The sequence below is a fragment of the Cataglyphis hispanica genome, chromosome 13 (genome assembly GCF_021464435.1).
Source record: "Cataglyphis hispanica isolate Lineage 1 chromosome 13, ULB_Chis1_1.0, whole genome shotgun sequence".
Taxonomy (NCBI): Eukaryota; Metazoa; Arthropoda; class Insecta; order Hymenoptera; family Formicidae; genus Cataglyphis; species Cataglyphis hispanica.
The window spans coordinates 2780215-2795405 of NC_065966.1; the positions used below are offsets into that span (position 1 = coordinate 2780215).

Here is a 15191-nt window from a genome sequence, read left to right on the forward strand (position 1 = left end):
ATAGCCTTTTCTAATTTTTTATGCCATTTTTAATTTTTGCAATCTATTAATAAGAGATTTAAATTTTTGTACCTTGCAAAATTTGCGCCTTAAGTTTTTCTCGTTATAGTAGAACTTTATTATGATTTCTATAAATCATATTTTTCGGTGCATACCGAAACATATCACCGGGAATATAAGAAAAATTGGACTCCAAATCAAACTTTCGCTCGATTTCATCAAAGCTCCAAAAGGAATATCCTTTTTACTTCTTATTTCTTCAGTTTGTTAACCGTAGAGACAGGCACAGTGATCGTTTCATCCACGGCAGCGCGCCTCGGTTGCAGATAATGAAACATATGTTCGTAGACCACAAATGTGATAACCGTCGCCGGTGTCACTCTGGTGAGGTTTACACCTAAACCCTTGTAAAAGCCACGCCAACTTTCATACCTGCAACGAACCACCAGCAATACGCCTTTGTTTTACTTGTTTTATAACAAAAGACAGAAGATACGAAGCATCGTATAAAGCGCTTTTAATTTAACCCGCGTACGATTCTTGACGCTACATGCAATCTATTATAAAAATTCAAAGTCACATAAAGAGCCGGAAAAAACTGACATTCTTCAAAAACTGATTTTCATTCTACGGCTCCAAAAATTCAACGAAAGATTAAATTAGAGAAAACAATGTGTGTTTTTCTAACATATTTCAATCGTAGGATTTCTCTTAAACAAGCGCTCAAATTTAAAGCAATAAAAAATGTTTTATTTTTATTTCATTAATTACAACACAATAAATTTATATAAATTACGATAAATGCTTAATAATTCAATAATCATCGTATTACGTCCAAAAATCGTACTGCTGGTGGCTTAACAAACTACCCAACAAATAATATAATCAATAACGCATTCAGTCACAATACCTTTCTACATGCTATCCTCCTGTAAATGGCGATAAAATAACTTTAATGCAAAATAGGTTTAGGAAAATATAATTCATTAAATTATATATGCTTAATGACATCTTTCGCTGCCAATAAGAATCTATGTCAATAGCATAAAATTGGGAAAACGAAGAAATCAAATATGGGGAAACTCGAATAGCGTAATTTAAAGAATAGTCGGTAGCTGATTTAATGACGAACATTTTTCGATATGTGTGTGTGTGTGTTGTATTTATTAATATCGTCACAATGTTGCTTTTAAGTATGTACCTTCGCGTGTTTCATTATTTTATTATCGAAAAAACAGATTCTAACTAGATTTATAGCTAAAGGAATTGATATAAATAAATTCATCCTACTATTTACAGATTGCGGAAACTTATTGCTATCTATCGTATTTTTCGAGTGCCAAATTCTATGACAATCCCCGCAAAATTGATCTATCGCGGACTCTTATATGTACTGAACTTAGAATAATATAAATAATTACAGAGAGCCGCTTACGTAAAAAAAAATATATGTAAGACACAAAAATGGGAACTGTAAACTTTTACTACATTTGTTAAAAAAGAAAAATTGTCTGAATCAAAAACCGCACTGAAACTCGTCGAGTCATGCGGAAACATAAAACTCATCACTTTATACATGTGGTTCGCACACATTATGCATAAAAAATAGTTCGAGCATTATATAGACATACATGTATTATTCGTACAGTTACGTAAATATTTGGTTATTAATTTAACTATTCAAGATTATACACCCGTCTTTAGCGATGTAAATCGGGTGTATTTTTACAGCCCTTTGTGTAGAACGCATTAAGCTTATGCTTCAGTATTCTTTCACTACTTTTCTTTCACTTATACATATAACCAAATCGTGTGCCTAATTAAATCTGATTTACACGACATTCAGATATCTTATGTGTCTCAGTAAACAAAGGATGACATACATTCGTTTGTCACGCAAACTAACCTTATACGATTAGAAGACACTTCAGTTGAAATATATTGTGCTGTTGTATAAAAAAACTTTCCTTGCATAAAGTATTATACATCAGTAAATTTCGCAATAAATTTATATAAAATTAAGCGAGAAATAAACTACCATCTTCTATACTATCGTAGTCTTTCAATATTCTTGGATAAGGAACGATAAATAATTAAATAAATAAAACGCATACATTTATGCAATATGCTACCAACTGTTTCCCATTTCACTATTGCCATTCTAAAATCCATTTCTTGGTTTGCAATAATTATTGAATTACAATTTATATGAGTTTAGTAATTTATACAAGTTAAAACAATGATAGTAAAAGCAATGATTTAAACTGCTATATCAAGCAATTTCCTTCTTCAATAAATCTAATATCAATCCTTCTGTTCAATAAATCTAATATCAATTAATAGAGATACAAATAATAGAAAATATCATAAGCTTCCACTTCAAATACTAGAAAGAAAATTAATATATATTCACATGTCATTTAAAATCAAATAAAAATCGAATAAAAATTATTACTAATAATAGTCACTACCTTTCACGCTTCTTTCAAAAATACTTGAAATAAAAATAATTTTCTAAAAACGACCCTTTTGAAACAAATATCATTCTACATCATAATCAATCTGAATGGTACATTATGTACGCGTGATATTTAGCTATTTTGAAATAATTGAGTACTATGGCCTCGCATACTTGAAAAATCATATGCATTGTGAGCATCTGGCGTCATTTTGATTAAAGGAAATATTGCGTTCTATAGAAGATTTAAAAAAATTGATCTAAAAAATTTCCTTACATTTGCAATAATAAGATATCAACACAATTAACTACCATTAGTAAAATGCTCATAAATAAGAATAATCAGACATATGTTTGGCGTAACATGTAAAAGGTATGGTGATAAACCCTTATAGAAACCCTTAATGCCTTCTGACCTCCATGTGCATTGAATGCAATGCCAGGTACCCCGGTAGTCGTGATGATGATCCTGAAGTCGTGCTCTCACCACTTGATAAGGATACGTCGATGCTGCAGCGATCAGTTTAGACATCGCGGCAAAGACGATATATTCGGTTGTACTCTGTATGGAAGAATGGATATTGTTCATTTTTATTCTAAATTTATGAGCATCTTAATAGATGCTCATAAATTAAGTTAAAACTTATGGCGCCATTTTTATGAATTGATAATATTATGAATTGATAACGTCGCCATACTCTTCGTACAAAAGATATAGATTAGTGGAAGAAAACAACACCAATGACGCAAATTAATAATTAATATGACACACAGGATTCTAAATGCATCTTATAGCCTCATAAAATCTTCAATAAAAATATAATCGACTCACCAATTTCGTATCAATGGGTACATTTAGATAATTATAATACTTGTTCTTCATCTCCTCGTACACCATGAATTGTATTGCACCGTGCGAAACACCGAACAATCCAGGAACTAAACCCTACAAAAAAATACAACGATATAATAACTTTCGCTTTCTCATAAACTATAATAATTTATTTTATTTCAAATTAATTTTCAGTTTAATCAACAAAACATTTGCTTACTTTATATAAGCCTCTAATGCCCTCCGTCCTATAAATCTTCCTTAAAGCATCTATCATTCCGCTATACCTCTTGGACTCCGCCACATTTACGTCCTCAGCATATTGTAAACACAGCCGCGTTTTCACCACCCAGATTGGATTAGTCATGAGCAAGGTAAGCACTCCAGCGTCAGCGGCAGCAAACATATGCATGGACGGACCAAGCGGTTTCTTCGAATTACCACCTTGGATCGAAGTCTTTATCGTGTTATAGCTGCAAATTAAATCTCGATATATTCAACATATATGTATAAAATATAAAACGTTATATAAAAAAAAAAATTAATCAATATTAATAGATATAATATATATATACTTACAAGAAAAAGTAGAAACCCCACGAACTCCCTGATCCTAGAATGTTTGGAGTTACTCCTCTATAAAGTCCGCGCACTCCCTCGGTTTTAACAATCTGAACGATGGCATTCCTGAGTCCGTTGTATCGTGGTACTGCATTCGTATGACCATCATTTACTACAAAAAGATAACAAAACCTAAACAACTTCTATCACAACTTAGATGGTACTTCTATTCTCGTGAAAATTATCATAACATTATCGGCATCTATAATACATTTAACTTTTCGTTGATACGAGAATCTGTGTCATAACTAATAGAGTTTATGAAAGCGATATCTGCGTTCATCGTTTATCTCTGTTAATTAAACTACCGTCGTCAAATGCATCGTCTCGTGATAAGCAACACTTAATTGTCATGCTTGAATGCGTTCTCAATGTATATAGGTATAATCAATGTATATATATATATATGCGCATTGTCATATCGAATATCAACTCGCTTTATCTGTAGCATTAGTTTCATACCGTGTCTCGCGAGAAAGCAGCGATATCGTCTTGCGATGTCTTATTTTCCGAGAAACATTCTCCTCTTAAATATATATCCGAGAAATTCTCTTCTCAAATTATTTATATACAAGATACACATTCTAAGATGAAATATAAATACTTAAAATTTCATTACACACATTTCTATTACGTCCTCGATTTTTATAGTTTCATATAGTTTACAGTTTATGATGTAGTCTAGTACATATGATATAATAAATAATAAAAAATAGATAACAAATATTATAATTATTTTTTCTACAGAGAGAGATCACAAAGAACAGATGAGGCATATAAATTTTATATCCATTATACAGACAACCTTTTATTCAAAGCTAGTACGAAAATTAATCGACAATGGTGATGTTGTTTTTGAAAATGCCTATCATCCTAAGGTAGGTCACGGTAGAAGAAGCGAGAAAAAATAAAGTATAATCACCATCTGCGAGGTACAATCTACTTTCGCTTTCATGAATAACAGTGATTTCACGTGGCCAGAAATCGTCCTATGTATACGGTCTTATGTATGCAAGATGTTTCTGATGAAATTTTCTTTACCAATTTCTTCATTAATTTGAAATCATTTCTTTCTTGATATAAATTTTAAAAACGATTGCTATCTTTTTCATGATCGAGCATAAAGTAAATAGAAAGCCATATGATACGGACAAACGACCAAAAGCTTTTATATTTTAATTTGATCTTAAAGTTGTTTGCGTAACTTAGAATTTGCGCGAGATAGCTAATATTGAACATTGTATACTTTATTAAATATAATAAACTTTACATTAAATTTATAGAAAATGTAAAATGCAATTACACAAAATTAGATAAATAATACTTTGTCATTTATCTCCGCAATATTTAAAATTCAGAAAACGCAAAAACAAAGATATTTTACGTTTATTTATTTATTTATTTATAATTTTAATTTAAAATATCGGTTTACATATGTACTTATATACATGCAAAAAAGTATATTATTATTAGTTAATTCTATAAAAAAATTAAGATAAAAAATTTGAAAGTAGGTGTACATTTATACATTCGTGTAAAAAAAATGCAGATCCATGTATTTGCAAAAATTGATTTAATAATCGTATCTATTAAATTTTCAAAGATAATAGGATAAGGAATTTTGAATCAACTCTCAGCATGACACTTTTTTGTCTTTCCCTTTTTCTCCGACTAAATTGCATGACAAGATGATTTAATAACGAATGTCACGTGACATTTTGACGCAACTCGTGAAATTCGCGTGACTTGGTGCTTGGTGAACGGCCAATGAATATTTTGTTAAAAATACTACACAGTTTCTCACAACACAAGTCTTATTCATCCTTATTTCACGCCGCGTTTAGTACCAACATTTATGTCACATTTATGTCATCATCAGTTGTGACAAGTTCGTTTAAAAAAAAAAAAAAAAATCATTTAAACACGAAGAGAAACTTTCCTGACCTTATTCTGTTTTGTACAGAATTTATCTCGCTTCTGAGTTTCGCAATTTTAGGTGACCAATATCGGCCGCATCTTGAAGATCTGAAGCGGATAAAAATAGATGCACAAGGCGATTGTGATTCGTTATCAACCTCTACGCGGAAGTTGAATCTCCCAAACAAGCAAGATATGAATAAACAAAAGCTGATTGTACTCGCGGTATGCTATCGTTATTCAAAACACCATTATTCAAAACAGCAATTCATTTGGTTTGACGTGCAATAATGACAAAAAAAAGAATGTCTTTATACTGGTACGGAAATTTCCTAAAACAACTATTAACGTGTTAAATGTTATTATAAGAGCTATTTCTGTTCTAATACATTTTAATATTTCTCTCGCTTCCGCAAGTTTGTGTATATATATATGTGTGTGTGTGTGTGTGTGTGTGTGTGTGTGTGTGTGTGTGTAAAAACTTGTTTGTAATCGCACATTCAGTGAAAAATCGATATAGACAAGGTATTATATATTGGACAAACGCAAACGTGAGAGCGAGAAGACAGCTTCAAAACAAGAAAAGCTGGATATAAACATATATATTCGGAAATTAAGTTTTTTTAAATTATAATCAAAACAATAAATAATGTGACTGTAATATCTACTTACAACATAATATAATAGATAAATATTTCATTTTAAAGTAATTATTAATGATTTTCAATTACAGAGATAATTTGTGAAAACGCAGAAAAAACTCGCTTATCTCACCGTAAAAAAAGATCACGTGCAATTTATCATTACAATTAGCTACATGTGATAATTTTTTTCGCACATTCTTTTTCACGAAAAATTTCTATAATAAATCTATCGCGAAAGATTGACGCATATGAGGTATGGTAATTGGTAACTGCGATGTTTTCGCATTTATTGCATAAACAGGAATCGATTAATTGACATCAGATTCATTGACGTAAAAATAAAGATTAAAAAATACATACATATTTCTACGTATCAGTAAATTGTCATTAATATATATTTTAAATTTTAGTAATAATAACATGAATAAATGGTTACGAATTTGCCTCTATTTAAGATTGTTATAAAATATATTGAGTATATTGTATAACTTATTTTAAGTGTACTTATATAAAAAAAATAAAATAATAAAAATATTTGATCAATAGTGTTAAAATGTGTACTTGTATTTATGGTGGAAAAAACAGTTCATAATAGTTAATTCGCGGTTAAATGCGGACACGTGACGATTACATAATCATTATATCAATCACATATCAGAGCTATTTCCCGAAAGTAAACTCTGATATCAGTAGCACGTGATGAATGTAGATTAATATCTCAGCAAATAGCTTAACGTCTCTAAGACTTCGAGATAAATCCGACGAAATGTTCGTTCAAATTTCAAAGTTCCCAAAAGGCATTTCAAATTCAAACGTCTCGTTTATTCATATCAATTAAATTCATATATCATATTAATCATCTGCCTTTCAAAGGCAAAAGGCTTATCGGAACGACATCCTTGTGACAATTATCTTTTCACAGAAATGTTTCATCATCGGAATTGATATGAGTTTATTTAAATGCGCTCTATTCTTATTATGAGCTTAATTTAGACGTTACTTTCTCCGATTTTTCGCTTAAATAACATTCCCTGTCAATGAATAAATTTTGTGATTTTTTCGTGCTTCGTATATTCTTTAATTATCAATTATAATAGAAAATTTATGCAAATAATTTAAAATAGCTGCATGTTCCTTTGTCTTCTTTTTCAAGATAAAATTTTTATTCATATAGAGGAATTTAATCTATAACGATAATATGAATTATAACGATATAACAATATACGTACGAATTTTCTATTGTTTTTCTAATCAATATTTTATTAATTATTACATAATATTACATAATATAATTACATAATATAATTATTTCATTGAAAAAATATTGAATGGAGAAATTATTATTACCAATTTATCGCGATAATAGTCAAATAATGTGAATATGAATAAATTAGAAACATAGAAGATTTTTCATTTATCAGCGTAGTTAATTACTAATTTATTCTTTTGTTTGCAGTTACTTTTGAAATCAAAAATTTCACATTAGTCAACGATGTCATCAGTATTCCAATATCAAAATATTTTAAATATTACTCATACAATTTAATATCTCAAATGTTATATGGATGACCGATTTACTTCGAGTTAAAAATAGAATTAAAATAATTTAATCTCTGTCATATTGTTTTGCGTAGAATTATCTTAAGATACAATGCGCTGTCGTTTAAAAGCAGTTTTGTCATTCGCCAGACAAGCTAATAGACATTTGTCAGATAGTTGTTATTACGTATCGGAACATTAACCCAGAATGATATCATCGTCGAACAAAAAACTTGTAAATAGAAACAGTTTAGTTTTGAGAAAGTTATCTAATCTAAATCTTATATATAATTATCGTGACAAAGAGCCAATGAAAAGATAATCATGTGATCATATGAGCTCAAGAAAAACTGCTGTGACAGTATCATAATTAAATAAAAATAACGAAATTCATCATCAATGAAAATATCCATAATATCGACTATCGACGATAATACACGACGAATATACACGTTAAAATTCAATATTCCATAAACAGAACGTACTTCAATATCTCTCTTGGATTTGAAAATAAAAGGAAATATGTAGAACGCAATTTGGTTTTTTATCTTTTAAACGTAAAAAAAAATATGCGAACGTTCTGTTTCTGGTGATCCACGATGATATATCGATATCAAGTAACACAAAATCGAATGTTGCAATCGAAAACTTTCTAACTTTATCATTTTATTTAACATGCACGTCGAATAGAAACTTGATTCACGCATCATTATCATGTCTTTAATTTATAGAAACGAATTTATCTATTATATATATATATCTATTTACACGAAAGAAATAAGTCGGAAAATATCAGCTCAGCCCGTAATCTCTATGTTATTCTCTTAGTTCCTTCTTAAAAAAAAAAACAAGGCGATAAATTATTTGTGGTTTGCTCGTTTAGATTCTACAATCACTGACTTCTCGACAAAAGTCCATCTTGCATGTCGCAATGCTTCATAAATCAGAATATATAATGTTTTGATCTGTTTTTCTTTCTCTTTCTCAAACAAAAAAAAACTTTCCTTGCCAAACATTTATTCGCACGAGATAAATTCCATTCGTAAACTGACAAATATTATCACAACATATAATTTTGAGGGAACATTTTTTTTTCAATTCCTTCGTTGAATTATGTAAAACAGAGAGATTAAAATGGAGCTACTTACATTGAATAATATTTTAATCCATATATGATTTAATATCTCCTTTTTCGGTTCAACATCTTGTTCTTCACATTTAATCAAGCTATTTATATCGAATATTAAATTGTATGACTAATAAGTTTTACAATAGCAGCATCTGATAATTATTAAATTTGTCTTTAAAATCTAATTAAATGCTTATTAAAAATAATCTTCTTGTAAAACATACCGCTGAAAAATTCTGCTCCCAAATTAATGTTACAAAAAAATGTAAGTTAGATTAAAACTGCGATAAATAACAAAATTATATTTTAAAAGGATTATATTATTTTCTACATGATAAAAATGACTCAAGATTTCCAAAATTAAATGTGATACGATGCAATTATATCGAATCTATTAGAATAAAATAAATAATTAATTCATAAATTATTATATATAATATGGGGTAATAATTTAAAAATAATTTAAAAACGAGATTAAAAAAGAATTTTAAATGTATGCATAACAAAGCATTTTATACTATTTATAGTATAACTATCTAATAAACTATCTAACAATCTAATAAATGAAAGCATAGAATTTAAAAAAAAAAACGTGTTAAGCACGCTTAATCTTAAAAATTCCGATAAAAGTACATTGATTTTCTACACATTCAGTACAAACTGATTTAGAAAAAAAAATCGCCTATTTGATTTCACATTTGTCTATCTCCCTGCCTTTTCTTCTTTTTCTCTTCTCTTCAAAGAGATAATATATGAGCGAAAGAGAACGTACGAGCGTACGTACACGTGGTGAATCCATAAATTAAATATTTCAAACATTTCTATATATTTAACATGCTTTCTTCTCGTGAGTTCGAATAAAAAAAAACGAGCTGGATCAAGAAAGACCACTCGAAAAAATTGTTTATCGGACAGGAAAGAAAAGACATATTCGTGTGAGCGATACACGAGGCGATCGAAATACCTATACCACGTGCTAGCCGTGACGCGAGTGAAGCGGAGAGGCGAGGTGAGAGACAGCCGCCATATTTGCGAGCGCGTTCACGTCAACGCGCGCGTGACTTACCTGCGAATCGTATCTTGATGAGATCCAGCGGATGCAGCATGAGGGTCGAGACGACGCCGCCTGAGATGCCCGCGACAAAGTACTCGTACTTGAAGTTGCTCAGGACGTTAAGTTGACGCGGCGTGCCTGGCGTACCGCTATCCTTGATCGTCGTCATGTTCCACGAAACGTTACTACTGCTGCTATTGCTGATATTAACGCTGGCGCTGGCGCTATCGTGCCGCTCGCCGTTCACCTTCGTTACCGATCCGGTGATAATCGTATTCGCATCCTCGCCAATGTTAGCAATGCGCGCCTGCACTCGGCGGCATATCTCCTGATCCACGGCAGGCACTGTCGTCGAACTGTCGTAGTGTCACTTGTCTGCGAAATAATCACCTCTCGTGTTCTCTCCTCCTTTCGCTCGCAACAGATCCACTCGCTCTAATGCTCCTTCTACTGATCACGATTACGTAATATCAACAAGCACTTTGCAATGCATACGCCGTCTGCTGTCATACTGGATAGAGACAGGATACTGGTCGACCGGGCAGCTGGTAGGCTGGTACTTGACGACGGCGCTAGCAGCTGAGCGATGTTTCTAGATAGGGAGGTAGGGGAGAGCAAATATGTACGCGTGCGCAGTGGCGCAAGTGTAGCAGACGCCGTTCTCGCTGTCAGATCTGGTTCTCCGTAACTTAACTTTCCGTAATTTTCACCTTTCTTATTTCTTGTTCTTATTTATTGTAAGCATTAAAGAGATTCTCTCTTTAATGCTTACAATTTATCATATATCTATTTGACATTCCGAGCACAGAAGGTGCGTAATATAATAAAAATAGAAAAAATAGAATAATGGATGGTTTAAATATTCCTGATTTGAACATATTCTAGATATATTCGCGCGCATATCATGTATGGCTATTGATTAAAAAGTATACAGACCTATCCTTGATTAATTTAATATTAGAACCCACATTTTTTGAAAGGGTAAAGATCTAAAACTTCCTTTTTTCTATTCTCTCAATTATTGTTTTTTTTACTTTTATTTTATTTAAAAATTATTAATGTAATAAATAATATAACACACATATTATACACACACGAACACACACACACACACGCACATATATATATATATATATATATATATATATATATATATATATATATATATATAAAATAAAAATAAATTTAAAATAATTAAATTTGATTATTAAAATAAAATTAAAATAATTAAATTTATTTTTTGGAAAATAAAAAAAAACACAATAACATTAATAATAGTCAAATTTAATTATTTTTATTTTAATTATTTTTATTTTAATTATTTTAAATTTAATTATTTTATTATTATATATTTTAATTTTATTTTTTATATATTTAATTTTATTTTGCTGTTTCCTTAATGTCATAATAGTCTCTACAGCCCTAACAATCCTACTTGTTGGTTGAACCAGCGGAAATTTGAGATTTGGAGAACATATCCTTAATCACACATTTTAATTACCTAATCGCGCATCTTATCCACGTGCCCTAATTGCGTGTTGTAAAATTATAATTAAATATTGTACAAATATTATAACAAGAAAATAGAATTTACAATTAATGATGCTATCAGTATTACATCCGATATATCTAGTGATGCAGATAATTTGATACTGACAGCATTTATTTTAAGTTCAATATTACATAAATGTGAATAACAATATAATAAATATATATATATAAAAGTTTAAAATTATATAAAATAAAATGTAACATACATGTATATTACATTTTATTTTGTACATAATAAATATATATATATATATATATATATATATATATATACAATTTTTGATTTATTAAAAGATGTCACTTTTAAAATTTTTTATTATTAATTCTCCCTCTTAGTTTTCTTAAAGATAAATTTTATTTTATTATCCCTAAAAGTAATTTTAATTTTATTTTTAAAATTTATCTGATATACAAATAAATTTAAATTTCATATTATTTCTGTTTTATTTTTTTGCTTATTTGTCCAATATTTTAGTAATTTTAATATTATTTTAGTTCCTAGTAAGCATTTAACTCCGTAAGAATTTTAAGGAGTTAAATTCGTAAGAAATTCAAAACTATTTTAAGTTAAGATAGTTCTAATAGTCCCAACAATCCTATTTTTGCTGACTAAGGCAGCGGGAATACGGGATCATCAAAATTTTGAGGAGCCTAACCGCGAGGGGCTTAACTGCGTTGCCTTAAACGCGTGCCCTAATCGCGTGCCCTAATCGCGTGCCCTAATCGCGTATCCTAAACTTACATGTACTTATATGTACGCATTTTGTATTGGCCGCCTATTCTGCGTAAACTATTCATTCTTCAGGCCAATTGGACCTACCTTTCGTTGCTTCTGGCCACTTTCTGAATTGATCTCTAAAGAGATCGAAAAAGGAGAGACATACTCCTTTTATCGCTGGCTATTTATTAGCCACAAGATTTTTCTTGCGCTAGTAAGGAGATAAACTCCTTCTTTTGGCGGCTAATTATTGTCGCCAGTAGATGAGCGCAAATATTTCACGCTCGTTGACGATCGTATGATTTTACAATCATTCGTTAGATATATTTATTTTAATATAAAATTTTTTTTTAACTGAGACAAAGCCAAATTATCAATCAAAATTTTGATTAAAAAATTATGATAATAAATGATAAATATATAAATTACATTAAAATTTATATATTAATATAAAATTTATGTAATAATATAATAGTATATAAAATTAATTTTTATAATAATATGTAATATTAAAAAATTACATAGTAATATAAAATTATATATAATATTAAAATAAAATTAATTTACACAACATTTATGCCATTTATTATTAAGATAATTTAATTGATTGAGTATTTGGCTCTTATATCAATTAAAACAACGTTTAAAAACATTCTACAAACAAATTCTACGCTATGGATGAGTACAAGAAATTAGGATAAGATCAGCGCGCATTATAAGAATAAATTACCATCATATATATAATTGATAAAAATACCAGCGTTTTTTATTCAATAAATCAGACAATGTCTGACAAATTAGAAAAAAATGTTTTCTATAATCCTTTTTTTTTTAATTTTGACTTTAATTTACTTTTGCAATAGATGTAATAGATGTAATGTATATTAACAGAACTTATTAAAAGTTATTCAACTAAATCAGTTTTAGCTCATCCATTTAAAAGCAACGGATTTATCTACAATCTATAATCTACAACGTACATCTACAATCTCTAAAAATCCGTTACTTTAAAATTAAAAATTTGTCACGCACCGGCACTGATGCGCAACGGCGGAGTTGTTGGACTTGAGGCTACGTTGTCTGTAACATAAAAATATACAATCCAAATTATAGCAATAGCATATATTTCATGCGGAATAACTTATATCCGATGCATACAATATTAAAAAGCTCTATATAAATATGGAACAATTTTATAAATTATAAAAAAATTTCTCAAATAAAAACTTCTTTTTCAAATAAAGACTTTTATAAGATTTATGTAAAAATCTTTCTTTTTAATTTTCTCTTCTTTAATTCATTCCAATAAAGAGACTGATTTAATGCGCGTGAATTTTAACAAGTGATATACAAATAATAAATACTCACCCTAGGGTTGCTCCGCCGATGCAGGATGCCTTTCCTAGGCCTCCTCCTCCTCCTCTCAGATTGATTCACACGCGCGATACTTTAAACGGCACTCCCGCACTTTCGAATTTCTGTACGATTGAATCCCATATCACGTGAGAATTACTCTTAATAAATAAAATTATGTATAATTATATAACAAAAATATTAAATGTTTCAAATGGATTTATACATTAATTAGTAATTAATCCTTATACTAATCGATTTATTATCGTCCTATAGCACTACTTTGTTACACACAAGCGTACATCAAGAAAATGAGAAAAGAACGAGAAATGAATCTAATTAGGAAATAATGTAGATAATAAATAATTGTTAAATTACTTATCACATATCGTTGGTTCATTTATCACCCAAACCTCCTTTTCTTCTCTTTCTTATTCTTTGCTCTTCTCTCGTGGCACTCACACTTGTGAAAACACGTTAATTATAATTAGTAGTATAAGCAACAATCGCGAGATATTTTACACGACACTGATCGTGGAACAATCACGCTATATACGCATTATTATTGTCGCAATACAATTTTATGTTGTTTATCAAAAGTTAATAAATTAAATTAATCTTTTAATTAATTAACTGTTATAATTATATTAAATCATATTTTAATACTAATCGCTATCGAGAGTTTAGAAAAAGAATTTGATAATATATGAATCGTTTCGCACTACTACATTACTCCTCGAGTGTCGCCATACGAATAATAAAAAGGCCGTGACAAGTAAACAATATAACGAGCTTTAAAAAAAGTCAACAAAGTCGAACATATCGTTGTTAATATTTTGTTGCCGAAATATTTTACGTACGAATATATATACATATATATATATATATATATATATATATATATATATATATATACGCGCGTAATTATGTATCGATATTAGGTGCGATCGCGTTTAAAAAATAATTCGATAATCTCCGAAACGTTTTGACTACAACTTTACTGCTCGAGTGTCGTCGTGCGAATGACAACAAGCTCAAAGCACGTAAGCATTAGCGTGCTCTTGTATACCCCCCCGAGGCCGAATACATGTTTGTTGATATTTTGTTATCGAAATATTTGACTATGACATATATATATATATATATAGGATCGAGAATAAAATAAATTTATATGTATGAGTATATATATATATACTCATACATATAAATTTATTTTATTTTGATAAAAAAATTATTTGTATAAATAAATTTAATATTATTTTTTGCTTCAAGAATTTTTAATTTTTAAGCTATTAATTAAACCTATTACAAACTCGATTGACCCAGCCGTTATTCAGATAAGAAAAATCACCGCCATGCTTGATTTGGCACGAGA

At 29.5% G+C, this 15191-nt stretch overlaps 3 protein-coding genes across 4 annotated transcripts in view; 1 reads left to right on the forward strand and 2 right to left on the reverse strand.

Annotated features, from left to right (window-relative positions):
• The window catches only part of LOC126853918 (phospholipid-transporting ATPase IF-like), a 179181-nt gene that overhangs the window by 145603 nt on the left and 18387 nt on the right, over positions 1 to 15191 (forward strand). The window lies entirely within an intron of this gene.
• Positions 91 to 10724, reverse strand: LOC126853966 (mitochondrial folate transporter/carrier). Its single transcript, XM_050600247.1, has 6 exons — positions 10207 to 10724; positions 3870 to 4023; positions 3511 to 3763; positions 3291 to 3404; positions 2875 to 3020; positions 91 to 432 (listed from the first exon to the last, which is right to left on the reverse strand). Exons 1-6 carry the CDS (start codon positions 10361 to 10363, stop codon positions 252 to 254), a joined length of 1005 nt encoding a protein of 334 aa, XP_050456204.1. The 5' UTR covers positions 10364 to 10724; the 3' UTR covers positions 91 to 251.
• LOC126853978 (uncharacterized) overlaps positions 5927 to 15191 on the reverse strand; it is a 120294-nt gene continuing 111029 nt past the window's right edge. Inside the window, exon 4 of the transcript XR_007688050.1 lies at positions 5927 to 5936. The gene's annotated coding sequence lies outside the window, so the exon portion shown is untranslated. The remainder of the gene's footprint in view (positions 5937 to 15191) is intronic.